The 16,021-nt window shown below is 37.9% G+C and overlaps 1 protein-coding gene across 2 annotated transcripts in view; it reads left to right on the top strand.

Annotated features, from left to right (window-relative positions):
* The window catches only part of KCNK2 (potassium two pore domain channel subfamily K member 2), a 104,303-nt gene that overhangs the window by 37,819 nt on the left and 50,463 nt on the right, over positions 1-16,021 (top strand). For both annotated transcript variants that reach the window (XM_027809228.2, XM_027809229.2), the window contains exon 3: positions 3,715-3,832. In XM_027809228.2, coding sequence (XP_027665029.1) covers positions 3,715-3,832 — 118 coding nt within the window. The remainder of the gene's footprint in view (positions 1-3,714; positions 3,833-16,021) is intronic.

Consider the following 16,021-nt stretch of genomic DNA (forward strand, 5'->3'; position numbering starts at 1 on the left):
TAAGTTTAATACTGTAATTTTTTAAAAGTAAAAAAATTCCCATGTTAAGATCACACAAAGTGTTAACAGGCTGCAACATATGATAAATGTACAGATTATGTAGAGTTTTCACGATTCCGTTTCGAGGCTCAAAATACACAGAGTTACTAGTGAGTTAAGATAAGCTGAAGGGCTCAGGTGACAGAACGAAGTTATGAAGGAAGGAAAGAATCACATGCCAAACATGACAAATGAAGCGGTTGTGTTTGCTCTAGTAGTAAGGCATCAGTCAAGAAAAAAGGCTGAGGACCAAGAATAAAGTGGCAGAGCAAATTGAATCTAGCAGCACTGACAGTGAATAGCATGCTGTTTGAACACTGAGGGTGAGATCCTGGTCCTCAGTGAAGTTAGTGGAAACCAGCTGCATGAGCCTAGTTTTTTTTTTCTGGGCTGAGGAAATGTTAATGTCCAGTATTCCAGGTGGGTTTGTGCAGTGGATGTAGTTAGAAAGAAGATGCTACCCTGTAATTAGTGCCCTGCAATGTACATATGTTAGCAGTTATGCTGTATATTATTTTTTAAAATTATGCTTGGCAATAGTCTTAGATGAGGATCTGCTCACAGGCAGTGACCAAACAAAGAAGAAAAGATGTCCTCTGATCCAAAGAACTGAAAAGGCCGAAAAAACATTCAAAGACTTTATGAGATAGTAGTATTGATCTCAGTAAACCAGGAGCCTTCCCTGTCATCCTTGTTAGTAAGGCAGACTCTTACAGAAGACTGAAGCAATATAATGCAGCAGCTTCGTTAGCATTCAAGGGTGGCTCCTCCCAAACACAGGAGAAAGTGTAATAACTGTGTGTTTGGAAACTTAATAACCCAGTGATGAAGGCGGCATCATCTGGCCCTTTATGACTAAAACTATGTTTTAAAAAATCAATAAGGTAAATCAGTAAATGTACAAAGGAAGTCGGTGATAAATACTGGCAATGAATGTTACTTGTATGCAATATTCAACAGATTTATTTAAACAGATAAATATGTTATTTAATAAGAAAGAGTCTTTAATTCAGAAAAAAGAGGCAGCTGATGTGTCTGTAAGGTCATTAATTTCTTGAAGGAGACAAATAAGACATGGCAATTCAAGTGTTTTTCCTAGCCCAAGAACTTATAAAATTACTTTGAAGCACATAAAAATCTCAAAAGGTAAATGCTTTTTAAATGATCCAGAAGTAAATTGCAGAACTTACTGCCACAGGATGACTTGGGTCCCAAAATACAAGTGAGCTCCAAAAGCAGTTAGATAAATTCATGGTATAATGATCCACCCAAACCAATCTAAACACCATGATGCAGATGCAGCCCCCCACTCACAAACTCCCTAAAACTGTGCTTAGTTAGAGCTTAAGAGGGTGTATGAAGAGGAAGCATCACTTGCCTTCTCACCCCGATTATTAGCTAATTGGCTAACATGAAAGATGCAATACGAGTGGTTAATTGTTGTGTTTTGTTAGGTCTGACCCAAAAAAGCAGTTTTGGGTTAGGTTGTATCTTCTTCCTGGAGGTCTGTAGGTGCAGCGTACTGCAGTTAGGGAATGCATAGCTGTAACGGACCTTTGAGCAGTTCCGACTGGCACACCTTTCGTGTAAAAGCCGTTGAGGTAGCATGGCTTCAAAAATGTGTGGTAATGATATAAAGCTCTGAAAACATTTTACATCTGGATCTCTATAAAATGTGGTCTTGCTAGACTGCCTAAACAGGTGTGTTGCTCAGAGTAGTGCGTTCATCCAGTACAATAAACTGTAATGAAACATGAATGGTCCCATAAAATTGCATCGATCCAGTGCTTTACCAAATGATGTCCTCACTGGAGAACGTGTTCCCATTTACAGGTACAAGGACTTGTGATGAAATTTCTTAGTCCACTGAAATGAAACTGTACTCAAAATTTATTCAGTAGGCTTTATAATGCAGCACACTGGGGTTTATAAGTCAGAGGAGTATCTGTATTGTGTAAATTATAAAATCAATACAAGGGATGGTTTTTACATGCTGCTTAGCCTGATGTGTCCCTTCTACACTAATGTAAACACCTGTCAGTATCAGTGCTGCTGTATTTGCTTTTGCCAAGTTGTACCTGATGTACCAACATAGATTTATTCTTCCAACCCAATGGAAAATTATCCCCTTCCTTTTCCCCATCCTTTCTCCTTTCTCAGTAGGATTGAAAATTCCATGTTTGATGTCTGCCCTTCTGGTCTTTAAAAAAACTTAAAGTGAAAACAGTTGAATGTATAGAAGATAAACCTGTAAAGTCTGTGTAAAGATACCTCAGCTGGCTTTTTGTTGGCCACCCTGGGTGTTGCAGATGGCTTAGGTGCGGCAGCAAGGTCCCACTGGCTGCGGAGATGCAGCTGTGGACTTTCAAATGGCTACTTTGTGCATCTGAGCTTTGAAAATGGCAAACTAGAAATGGTGGATTTAAGCTGAGATCCTGTCTCAAAGATCAATGGCCTGGTTAATCCAGCGTTGGAATTTTGTCATTTCTGTCCAGATCAACTGACTTCAATGGGCACTGCTTAGAAACAGAAATGTTTTGCTTTGCAAAGTAGCAATGTATTTTGAGGTTGACAAAATTATTGCTACTGTACAACACTGCAACAGACTGCCTGTGCGGAAAACCTATTGCTGAATATCTTCATGTGCATAATCCTTGTTGGACAACTTGCCAAGCAGAAACTATTAGTTAGTTGAAATGCTCGTTTTGGCTTTGCCGTATTGCTTCCTCTGTTCTTTTGTTAAACCCTGTTTATTATTATAAGAGTCATGATTACGAAGTAAGTCCTGTTTTAAACTTTCAGAATGAAATAATAACTGACATTCCTTAAAATATTTATTGCAAATTTAAAAATACTTTTCCTTGATGTGTACTCTTTAACTCAAATACTAGTATGTGTCTGCAATAGAGATATAACTAAATAGGAATACTTTTTCTGATAAAAATTTACAGCAGGTGACCTGCTGAAACAGGACATGTTTCATATTTCTTGAGACTATGAAAATGTCAGTAGTGGCAAGCTTGTTCATTTCAGCTGCTGGAACTGAATTTTTCAACAATGACATTTATGGAGTATATAGGTGTATGAACTTGGAGTTACGTGTTTGATATTTGACTGATATTTTTATTAATATAGTGAAAGTTTTATAACCATAAATGTAATTGTTAATCTTTAATTATTGAATTTTCTGTTCTACAAAAGTGTTTTAACTAATTTGAGTTAATTTGATCCAAAACAATGCATGGGCATTTTTGCTTGGAGTTTTAAAATGACTGTGTTTTAAGTACATTTGCTTGCCTAACTCAATAGAGGAATATTTTGGGAAACTCTTATTGTAAATCTTTGTCTAATGCATATTTTTCTTCACCAAGCAGTTGCAACAGTAAAAATAATTGTGTTTGCCCTCTAGCTAAGGTGATGCTGTTACTGACGTTGTGGATTTTGCATTCTCCTTAATGGTCTGGAGTTTCCAGCTCTGCTGCGTGCTGAAGTGCTTGGGGTGTGTGCTGAAGATCAAAGTGTAGCCTGACTGAATGATAAAACTTGAGCAGAACAACACTGATCCTTTCCTGGTTTATTGCTTGGACTAAATAAGTGATTTAATCAGTTTACTGTGTAATGTATATTAATATCATTGTTTCATGAATATTGACAAAAATCTTTTTAAACTTGCAGCAAGTAGTGGCAGCAATAAATGCAGGAATCATACCTTTAGGAAACACATCTACTCAGATCAGTCACTGGGACTTGGGAAGTTCCTTCTTCTTTGCTGGCACTGTTATTACCACCATAGGTAGGACACAGCTTATTATCTTTTTATAGTCAATGGACTGAAACTCTTTTGATTTCCAGTGTGTGCATGTATTTGTCAATGGTAAATCTTCCACATCTGCTGGTTTAAAGTAGAGAGTTATTTTTAGTTGCAGGGGCAGAAATGATAGCTGTCTGTATGGAGCCCTAGCTGAGTAAATGATTCTTCCGTAGGAGAAAAATGTTGCTATATATTTCTGTGAAGTGACTAGAAGAGGTTGTGGAAACATTTTTGGGGCTGGGGCGGGAAGGGGGGGGGGGAGCGGAATTTGGTCAACTATGTAATCACAAGTGTTAAATAGGGCATGATTTCAAGCGCATTAAACCTTAGCTGAGATGTATGGAATTTCAAGTCTGTATAATGCCATTCTATATTTTTGTTTTCTCTAAATTATGAAAGAGATGAGAAAATGGTAAAGATTCAGTTCATCTTACTGGGGTATTGATAGGCAGATTTACATACAAACGCTTACTTTGAGGCTTCTGTTGCACTCCAAGTCCAATGCTGTAGGGTGATTTATCTCTGCTCACAAGCTCAGGGAGTTTTCTGGATCTTTTCTGCATTTAGGAGCCACTGTCCCTCTGAGCAGTTGTGAGTAGGAGCAGCATTTGATCTTTCAGTTTCTTCTCTTTGACTACAATATAGTGGACATGGTATACAGTTCAACGATGTAGTGTAGCTCACAGGTCACAGAAGGGCTGTCCATGAAGGTGGGTAGAAATCTGAAGAAACCCAATGAGAAAAATTTAAGACCTAGCAATGTATAAGGAACTGTAGTGTTACAATAATTACCTCTACATAATATTTATATGCATATTGTGGTGGAAGAGGATGTTCTTTTCAAGTATGGTATGTACTTTTGTTCTTTCTTTATGCAGATGTGCATAAGTACTATATTTTTTGTGTGTTTGAGTGTATATGTGCCTATATATATGTGTAAATATTGTGTCTATGTGTAATATTTTTCCACATCTGGAGTGACAGAAAGACACAGGTTTAGTGAAAACAAAGAATGAAACTGTTGCGTCCTTGAGCTTAGTAACAAACTTACTGATTTTATAGTAGTAGGTCCACAAGGTAATCGAAACTCCAAGTATTGAAAAATGTAATTTTAACAGATTATAACCAAAAAAAAGCGATAACCTTGAGAGGATAGCTTTACGATCAGTTTTATGTTACTCTCTTCCGACATTGTGAAGCTTTATGTTGTAAGTATCCATGGTCCTGTAGAAAGTGCTTACTATTTGTCTCAGTTTCCAATAAGGATAAAAGTTAACATCTGGAAAGTTTTCAAGGAATTAAATGATTCAACAATTATTTTAAAGCAGTGGAACATTTTGTTTCACCATTTTATTTCCAAGTAAAACTAAGGTTTTTCTAAATCAAAATGTTTCCTGATTTAATTTCCTGACCTGATTCTACTGAGTCCTGCTTAGAGGAGAGCGGGGGATCTGCAAAGGCACCCAGGCCTCTGACCCACTGTCCCCAAGAGGCAAGATAACCCAATAGGAAATACATTTGAAAATTAGTATTTCAGGTCATTTCCGCAAACCAGAGTAGTCAGAATCAGGTCAAACTAGGCAACTGTAAATGTTTCTTTCAGGTTTTGTAATAGCAAACTGAGAAAATCTGGGGGAAAAAAGTCTTCCGTAAAACATTTTGGCTTTGGAGTAACTGTTTTTCATCAGAGAGCCTTTTTGACAGGACGGTCCCAGTCTGAGCTTTGTTTCTTAGGACCTGAGGACACCTGAGGACAGCACGCTTACGTGAAAGCTGTAGCGTGGTTGGCATTGCCTTACTGCCCTGAACCATCTTCCTGGTGGTTCACAGCGCTTGCGGTGTGACAGCAGGTGGAGGTGTCATGAAAAGCCCTTGGAATTGTGACTTTCCCAGGAAAATGGTGACAAGCATAACAGTTGGGTGTGCTTTCCTTTATTCTTTATTTTATTATGTGCCATCAGGTGATTTTGTGTTCGAACAGTGGCTTTTCATGTATGAGTAACCTTTTGAAAACGAAGGCGTTCCTTCCAGTTAGAGGGCATATGGTTATCATATAACTTGGTATTTTAATTTTGCAAAGAGAGTAAAAATGTGGTTTATGAGCATCTCCAGAGAGTTGCCATAGGTTTCAGCCAAACACTAAAGGTACTTTCTGTGGACAAAGACAGGATCTTATAAATTCATAAAACAACTTTACAGAAATAATTTGTAAAAGGAATTTTATAAATATGAATAAAATTGATAAGTATCATGTCCTTTAGACTGTGTATCTTAAGAAGTACTTGAATAGAAGAATAAAGGACTACTACCATTTGAGAAAATGATAGCTTTCCAGTGTTGCAGCAGATTCTCTAGCTTTCCAAACCTCGTATTACTATAATTTTATCATTTAGCCCACACTCCTCCTTGTGATATCTCAGAATCTAAGAAATTCAAATGGAACCAATCATCTGTTTACGGACAGCATTTCCCAAACCTTTCTCTAATGAAAGTCAAGCCCTTCTTTATTGACAGTAGTGCTTGCATCCCACAAATATTTGATTCCTAGGGAGAGGGGGTAATAAATAAAGCCTTTAGCATTTGCCTAAGCACTAGGTTGTTGTTTTACAGTTACTGTTATTACTGTATCACAGTAGTGGTGAACACTGAAGTGAAAGATTTTGACTGTGTAGTTTGGTGGCTGTTGGCACCAGTCCAGAACCCTCTGTAGTTTCTTGCTCTTCTGGGTCCCCTGTAGGTTGCTGAAAGGCGCTGTGACAGTGACGTGTATCTACTGGGTTTCAAAGCCAGCTCCCAAAAGCAGAGGTAACACTAGAGAAAGCATGGCTTGATATTTAACCTTTTTTTAATTCTCTTATAATCCTTCGTGTTATCCAATGAATGTTACAGTGCATATTATAAATTTAATAAACTCAGTTTGAATAGAATACATCTATCATAGTGCTACTAGATCTTTCCTAAGAATGGATTTAGTTGAAAGGTCAGGGTCAAACAATTTCACAATACTTTATTTAGGAAAGATTCTTTGTAGCTTTTTTTTCCCCCAAGTCTGAGTAGGTTGGTTTGAATTTTGCATTTACTACTGTGCAACAGCATAAAACTTGTCTCGGGAAGGGCCCTCACTGGTTATAGGTTTGGCTTGCTTAGTTAGGTGTTCTTGCTTGTGGGTATATTTCTAGAACAAATACGCCTCATCTCAACAAAGATACGTGAAACTACATGATTACTCTGTGTGTATGAAACAGTTTCAGACAGTCCCTAAGAGGGAAAAGGGTTACAAAGGGAAACAGGAATGCTGAAATTTCTATGAAAAATATTGTTGTGCTGTTCCCTGGGATACTGTGCATGCTGCAAAGCACAAAAGATACTCTTTTTTCTACCTGAAAATGTCATTATCCAGTCAGTCCTATTCTAAGACCACATGCCCAAAGGAAAGGAAAAAGAAGGTTGAGAAGAAAAGCAAGAAAAAATGGTAACTCAGTTATAAAGCTGGAGATAGTGCTGAGAGGAGGGGAAAATAATCTTTATGTCACCTCTTTTTATTCTGAGAACTCATTGTTGGGGCTGTTCATGTTTTTTTTCTTCTAGATCGTTCCCTTCAATAGGTAGCTTAACTCAGAAAGGGGGATACAGACACAACCTGTGCACACCCCGCTTCCCCCCCCAACAAGTTATATTTTAGGGCCTGAGAAAGTTTATAGCAGGGTAGAAAAGGACACCTCTCCTACTGCAACTTGAGACCCGTATCTAGAAAAATGAAAAAACCAAAGTGGACATGCCAAGGCCTTGAGCTTAGAACTTGTTTTCCCAAATGACTGCTGCCTCAGCACATAAAAAATATAGTGTCAACTGTAATATCAGAAACCATGTCCTGAAAACCTCTACCAGACTCCTATGGATCTTCATCTAAAATAGCTGTATTATTTCTGCTGTTACTCCAGCCAGTCTATGATGACTTCTTCAAGCACTGCAAGTAGACATATAGTGGAAAGGGTACTTACTCAGACTCCTGGAAGATGGACTATCTGGAACAGCAGCCATTGAGCACGCTGGGAGTGCCAGCAACCTCACTGGTAGCTGTGGCTTGGCAGAGAGCATCCTTTCAAACAGAGCCATGTCTACATGGGGGTGAACTCATAGGGCTCCAGTAATACCTTAGCACTCGAGGATACTTTGCAGCCATATCGAGGTCCAAATCCAATAGCTGCTAATAACTGCGTCTGCAAATCAGAAGAGGAAGGACACAACATGTCTTTTGGTATTTTCCCACTTTTTTTCACAAGCACTTGATTTTTGAACCCAAACTTCTCATACACACTGGAAACTAAACCTCTTGAGAAGTTCAGTCATGACTAAAGTGTTTCACTTAGCTTCATGGAGCTAGCTATGGAAGGACGGTTATGCTTTTTGGGTTCGGAAGCCTAGCAACCATTATTAAAGGGTGTAAAGGAACATGAATCTTTTTTAAAAAAAGAAAAAGAAAACAATTGTAAATATTTATGTTTTGGTAGACAGTTGTGAATAGCAAGCAGCTAAGATTCTGAAAAAAAGATTAATATTTTTGACTAGAAATCTGAACTTGATTTATTAGTTATGTAGCTTCAAATGCAATTTCACTCTAAGGAGTATTTCTTTCTGCCATCTTCCCACTGCCAGTACGCAAGCTTTTCTTGTGAAGGCAGCGTATTTTAAAAAGTCTTATTACATTGCTTATTGATAATATTGATCTTGCTGTTAAGTCTGTCCCTTCTGGCACCATTTCACTGCATTTTTGAAATACAAAGTAACAGAATAAAGTGTTGATAAATAAAATAACTAAAATATGTTTGATGTTATAAAAAGAAAAACCTTGTTGATAATCAAATGTGTCACCTATTACATCAGATAATCATAAAGATAAAAAATTGCAAGTGATGTTGAAAAATGTCTTCCCTTAGTTTGTAAAAGTAAGAAGCATCACATACTTAGGTTAGACTAGTTTTGTTTGTTTGTTTGTTTGTTCCACCAAGTAAGAAACAGAGCTATCAAGGAACAGCCTAAAAATTTCATTTGAAAAGATTACTCCAGTTTGCTTATCAGAATATAAATGCTGGGATTTCTGTTTTTTTATTTGAAAGGGAAGCTAGAAGAAGCAAGCAAAAGAGAGTAAAGTGCAAATGCTGAGGTGATTGAGGAGGGGGTTGGTGAAAAGCTCCTAAAATTAAGTAACACCAAATACATTCACCTGAAAAATATTCTGATATGTGATTTTCTCCATCACACCACTATTCAAAACTGCAGTTGGGACTATGATTTAGATGAACTTGACTACATGGTGGGGTGGGCATTGGAGTATATGGCTCCAGAGGACCTGGTTTTTTTAAGGCTCCTCAACTTGAAGGTAATGTCCTTTGGTTCCATTTCCAAAGCAACAGGTAAAGCTTCGTTAAGGCAAAGTCGTGGCTCTTGTCCTCCACGAACAGCCTGGATGCATGTGTCCAGATTTCATACCGCTTCTAGCAGGGGTGTGTGTCTGACAAAGCTGAGTATAAACGGTTGATAAGACCAGCTGCAGAGCAATGGAGAAAAAAAGTGGTTAAGGTTTATGGTCTGTGAAAATGGCGTAGTGAGAGACATGCTGAAGAGGTCACTAGGGAATGAAGTGGAAATGCTCCTTCCATCTCTTACTCCGCCGAGGACTCCACTGAAAACTCCTGCTGTCTTACTGTGATTTCGTGTCAGCTCTCAAAGTGTGTTAAACATGTATATCTTATCTGATAAATTGTCAACAGAAAGAACTCTTGTTTAAAAAAAATAATGGCCCTGAGATCTCTTCAGAGTTTTCCTCTAGGTTAGCACTGTGCTTACCTTCCCATCCCTATGCTGTTGTTCTTAATAGATGATATTAGAGCTAAAACAGCTTCTTAGTCACTTATTTGTTCCATTCTAATTTATCTTCTTTGCTTCTTTTGTTGCTTCTGTGAAAAAGTGACTGAATTTGACCCGGTTACTGGCTGTTGACAAATAGTGGTTTACTTGTGCTCTGGAAAGACCTGTTAGGATTTGGCAACAAAATTCTCCAAATGCTTCCTCTGAACAGAGCATGGTCTCTCCCAGGACAGTAGCAACTAAACAAGATTTCCTCTGTAATTACTTCTCCCAGGAACAGTGAGTAGAGAGTATATTACCACTATGCCCTCAATTTTCTCCTGCATTTGTTCAGGCAATGAGAAAGAGGGCTTATCTGACTTGATTGCTGAGAAAATAATGTTTGGACTGTACAAAATTCAGAAGTAATAATTAGAATAAGACTGCTGGAAGCTAGGAAACCTGGAACAGTGGTGGAGGAAGGACCATGGTGAAGGGCTGAAAGGAAATGATCCTATATGAAGAGCTCAGTTAGAGCTATTGAAGGCTTGCATATTAGAAAACTTTGAACTAAATTGAATGAGCAAATCAGAGAAAAGATATTGAGCCTCGCTGACCGAAACTACTGAGACTAAGAGAAGAGGACCACTTTTTCCCTGCCCATGCCAGAATACTCAACAACACTAAGGTTAGCTCTGAAATTGAAGAAGTGCAAGTCTATAGGATGATACACAGCTTTAATTACACAGACAGAGAAGTGATATTTTTTCTACCAGCCCCATTTTGATACACAGATATCTGATGTGCAGGTATATGGTAAACTGCAAGCACTTGCATGTTCTGTGGGCCATATTAATAACAAAAAGGATCTGCTATTGCTGGTGATATTGTTACTTTAAATTATTAGCTATATTAGAAAAGCTTAGGGTGTTGTAGACTCTTAGTAGCGTGGATGTACAAGGGAGTTTTTGTTGACCAGCTAAATTCTGAATTCTGGACAAGAAACTTGGCAATGGATGGTACAAAGGGATACTTTCTCTTTAGGGATGGTGGTGGCATCAGTGACATTTCATATCACTTTTCATATCTTTTTTGCACTGATCTTATTTCACTTATTTTTAGTCATTTAATCCTGATTCAGAACGCTGTGAACTACTTTTCTTGTAACACTGAGTTTCCAAATATGTTTATATTCTGGAATATTTTTTCCATCCACCTGGGATGTTTTTCAACATTGATGTGATTTCATTAAGAACTGGTTTTGTCAAAAAAGCCTTTTTAATTTCATTGATAAACCTCCTGCTAGGCAGCACTGATGGTTTTATTCTGGTGTGGTGCGTATTTATTGCTTGATCTCGCAAAGCAAGGAGGAGGACATATCATTTTTGCACTTTGATGTCCTTCACGGTCTGACCTTTTAATCCTCCTTTTCCTCAAAACCAGCAAAAAGTTGTGTTAAAACAAATTGCCAGGTATACAGCTTTACATCACTCTTTTGTGCCTTCTGTAATTTCCTAAACAACAGACCGTGCTTAATGCACTTCTGCTGAGGTTTTTGCTGCGGAGTGAAAATGTCAATTTGTCAGTTGTGACACAGTCCCAAATTTGCACTATAAATAAGCACTGAAATTTTCTCAGCGTACTCTGTTAATGCTAGTGGGCTAATGGAACTGGATTTTGTTTTCTTTATTCAGATTTCTCATCCCCAGCTGATCAATGTAGGGTTTCTGAGCCTCCCAATCATGTCCATTTTAATTTCCAGGTTACAAAAGCTTGTTGTTATCAATAAAGGAAGGGCTGCCAGGAAGGATTGCTGAATATGGTTACGCTGTTTGCAGAATGCTAGAATGAATGAAATTATTTCCTGCTTCCCTTTTTGTTTATTTTCATAATTGCATCAGGAGTGGTGCAACCAACTGTGAGAACCTCTAATCCTATAAGCAAATAGAGGAATGGGATTTTGGAAACACAGAAAAAAGTGAATAGTTTGTGCTTTGTTTCTACTAAACAAGTAGTAACAAAATTGGAGTTACTATGTAGGGTTTAGAGGTCAAAATAAAAGCACCTGTATGTAGTGTGTATATCAATCAGTATGATCTGGTGGCAAGTTCCCCTTTGACCATGTGAAGCTGTTTACCTTTACGTGCTGCTTTAGTCACAGGTGTTTGCACTTACTGTTCAGTTGAGCTTTTTTTTTTTTTTTTTTTGAGACTAACAATGTAAGAGTGGGGTTGTAACCTCCTTTGAAGCTGACTGTCTCAGCTGGAGGTCTTGCCTACAGATCGCCATGGAAAGTAAAGTACTTTTTAGGTGCCTTTAGCAAAAGTTCTGGGTTCTGAAGACTTGAAGATACCTTGCTGAGCAGTTTTTCAGATCTGGCCAAACAGCATATTGTTTTATACCAGGTAAGAACCTGCTTAATGTAAGTCCCTCTCTATCACGTTGACCTGAACATAGGATGAAGTGGGTTTTCTTCTTAGAAACTAAGATCTGAAGAAGATTGCTTGTGTTGTATTGAGGTTTTGCTTGATTTAAACCTCACCGGTGCATCTATCTGCTCACAAGTCCCAGGAATGCCCCTTGGTACTCTGACTGGTTGGAGCACGGCAGGAGCTAGTGTTCACATGGAACAGCTGTGCCTTGATATTCTGGTGGTGTACTGAATTGGAGAACTAGGATCTACGGACGAAAAGGGTCAGTTGGCTAGGATAGACTCTGTGCCCCCTATTCACTCAAATGTTTGTATGTAAACTGCATTTCACAATCCCTGACAACTAGGATTAAAAAGGTGATGGATTCAATTTCATTGATGTTTCATTGAATGATAACTACACATTATTTCACTCCCCCCCCCCCCCAAGGAATTTAGACTGATAGCCTGGAATGGTTTAAAGATTTCTTGACGTGAACTTCTAGTGGTATAAAATCTGGTGTGTTGTGCCACTAGCATTATGGATTAAAATAGCATTAAATTATCACTACAGTGCAGGAGAATATCCATTAGTATTTTATAGAAGTGTTTCTTTCTTATACATTGAGAGCTGTCTATATTTTATGGATTTCGCATTATTGCCAGCAGCTTAGTTCCATTTAAAAAAATGAAAACCAAAAGGGAAGCTGGGTAGAAGTACAGGCAAAGGGGAAATTAACAAAATCCATTAACATTTTTCAGTGCTTTTTTTCTCTATTGAATTGTCTGATGCTTTGGAAAAATCTCACCCTGTGGTGTAATCCTTTTTGCAAGAGCTTCCTCAGCTGGTATGACTGCAAGCAAAGTTCTAGCCCACATCTCAGTGTGGTTAGAAATCCATATTTTTCAGGAGCCCAAGTTTGTTTCTACAGTAATATACATATAATCTGTGTATGCAGTGCTTAAGTTAAAGAAGATAAGAAGTGATAAAAATTGATGTGAACTGATAATGCAGGTTGTGATCATTGAGTACAAAAGTTATATTCTGATGACTTCAGTTTTTCATTTGGGAGGAGCAGACATTTACAAAAGACACACGTTACTTGCAAGTTAATAGTAAGATAGATGGTAAAAAGGACTCGTGGGATGCAGATTTTACACAGCACTGTAGGAAACCGCTATATATGTATTATTTACCCTCTCCTGGTCATGCTGGGCTTCACTGATGAATAAGTGCTTTTCCAGGTATGAAAAAAAGGGATGTAAGCTAAAGGAAGGAAAATTGTTTGCTATGTGCTAGCTAAAAGCACATAAATAAGCGTGGTAGTACAACTATCAGTCTGTAAAACATATGATGAGTTGCTGTCTTTGTCAAGGTGCTCTTATATTGAGTACTAATGGTTAAAATTTTAGTCTAGATTTGTGCAGCATGATCAGAAACAATAATACCTTTTTCCTTCTAGTTAATTTGCTTTCTGAAAGTCATCCTTTTCTAGGAAAGACAGCCTCTGATATATTTTTTAAGAGAAGCACTTAAATACTCCTTAATGTTAATAAGACATTAGTGTCTAAGTTTTTGGCTTTTGCTTCTGTGGGGACAAATCTGCAGATGGTTTTACTGTTGTGGCTTCACTAGAGATGTGTTTTTCTCCTTTTTCTGCACTTGTGTGGGATTCTGATGTGTTTTGCTGGACCAGTAACCAGAGCCTAGACAATGCCAAATTTAATTAAAGAAAATACATTACTTCATTTGGACATCTTTGCTGTAGATGTTTCATAGCAACGGTGCAAACTCTGTAAATTCAAGCCTCGTTTGTTGGATAGGAATTTGATGGTAATCATGGTCCCAGTTAGACTCCCTTACCTGCAGTGATCCTTAGAACCAGTTGTCCATCCGAAATCAGTAATTTGGTATGGCCTGATACTGTGGAGTATCTAAGTAGTAATTTAATATTTAGATGACTAGGCAGAGAGTATCAAGCAGTCTAAGTAGGAAAAAGTACTTCTATCTTGAGGATTCAAATATGTTACAAAATCTGTCAAGGCTAAGGGTGTGGTTTTTTTTTTTTAATGCTTTGAATGTAGCTACGTTTTTTTCATTCCACAGAACTTGTTATTCTTTTCTATAAAACATATGTTTAAGTTCTAGTATCCAGTGCTAAAGCTATAGCTGGTTAAGAAGGACATGATTTGAAAATGGTGGTGGTGCTTCTCACCTGCCAGAATGTCATGAGGATGCCTGAAATTGTAAACAAATGGAAGAACTAGCTGCAAGAGGGCTCTTGGGTCCTTCCTTGTTGCTGATAGCCAGGCTCCAGCTGTAACTTCTGAATTAAGTGCTTCCTTGTTGTCATCCTGGTTTGCTGTACAGATTTTTTTCATCTCACTTCCTTTCTCCAGGCATATAATCCGAATTAAATACTTCTGAAGAATGGCTTGGTGACACTTGCTACTTACTGGACTGACAAATAAACTCTTTTCTGTCACTGGGGTTAGTTGTACAACTAATGGTTCAGGAAAGTGTTTTCTTTTTGGTAAAGGTTCTTGAAGGATCAGGTCACTTTTCTTGTATGTGAGCATTTTGTTAACCTGTGAAAACTGTCACCATCTGAGGAGACTGCATAGGAAGGAAATTCCCTCCTCTTGTTTACAGTTGTTGTTTCTTCATGTCCAAATTCAGAATATTATAGTTGCCTTTTTTAGCTCTTCAACCCCCATGATTAACCATAGCGAGGGTTTATTTGTTCATCTGTAAGTTTTGCAGGCTTTCATTCTGAAATTCTATAATGGGATCACGTATTAGTAATGACTTGCTCAGTTTACTGGCATTCCTTGGGTAGTGTGGCACAAAACAGCTATCAGGGAAAATGTGGATGTATGGGTGACATTGGTTCATAGGTCTTTGGTTGGTTGTTTTTTTTTTGCTGTATGATGCATCATAGCTAACAAATGATTGCGGAACCAGCGTGGTGTTTGCCATCCACTGTTCTAATCTCTTTGCTGTTGTGTTGTTTTGTCTGTCTTGTTTATTTAGATCACAAACTCTTTGAAGCAAGTATTTTGGGTCATAATGGTGACAACACAATCAAGTATCCCAAGGGTCTGTGTTGCTCCGTTTAACTGATGGCACGTTAGAGAGAGATCTTCCAACATACAGTTAAAATTGCAGAGCTAGGAAGTAAAAATTAGCAATCAAGAAAAATCCCTGCATCAAAGTTCTCTCAGATTAAGGTTATGTACTACTTCTAATTTACATAATCTGATTTTATGTGATATTTGAATCCTAGTTAAAAAAACTCTCAATCGGCTAACTTAAAAAGACTGAAACTTTTTTTCAATGTAGTGGATGATCTTTTAATCTTACTCTATAATATTTTTTTAGTTAAATAAGAGTAAGTAATGTCAGAGGCTATTAAAGCCTCTAACTTCAGCTTTCAAGTAGATAACATTCTCTATAGAAAATAACTTCAGTAACTTTAATGGCCTAAAAAGGTCTTTGATTATATATTGTTGGCACTCACTCTAAAGTCATGTTGCAGTCTGAATGTAGTCTTGGATTTGGACGTAAATATGCTGAAACACATTTGATGTCACCAAATGCTTTTAGAAATGTGCCAACATCGTTGCTGAGTTAAACCTTTTCTCCTCTTCAAACTGACCGGGAGATACCAAATCATGCTTTTATTGCACCACAGGTTGATGAACTCTGATCAGGAAAGCACAGATTATTTGCAAAAAGTCAACGTTCAGGCTTAATAAGCAACCATGATTACTGCTTGGAGAAATGGCTGCAGGAAAATACATTTGCTAGAATTTGGGGAGTGTTAGGGCACCAACAGCCACAACAGTGCTGCTGGTGAAGGCAAGGAAACTTCTGCTCTCTGGCTTGCTCTGTTCCTTCCCTGATGTAAGAA

This window comes from Falco cherrug, chromosome 13 (assembly GCF_023634085.1).
Source record: "Falco cherrug isolate bFalChe1 chromosome 13, bFalChe1.pri, whole genome shotgun sequence".
NCBI classification, from domain to species: domain Eukaryota; kingdom Metazoa; phylum Chordata; class Aves; order Falconiformes; family Falconidae; genus Falco; species Falco cherrug.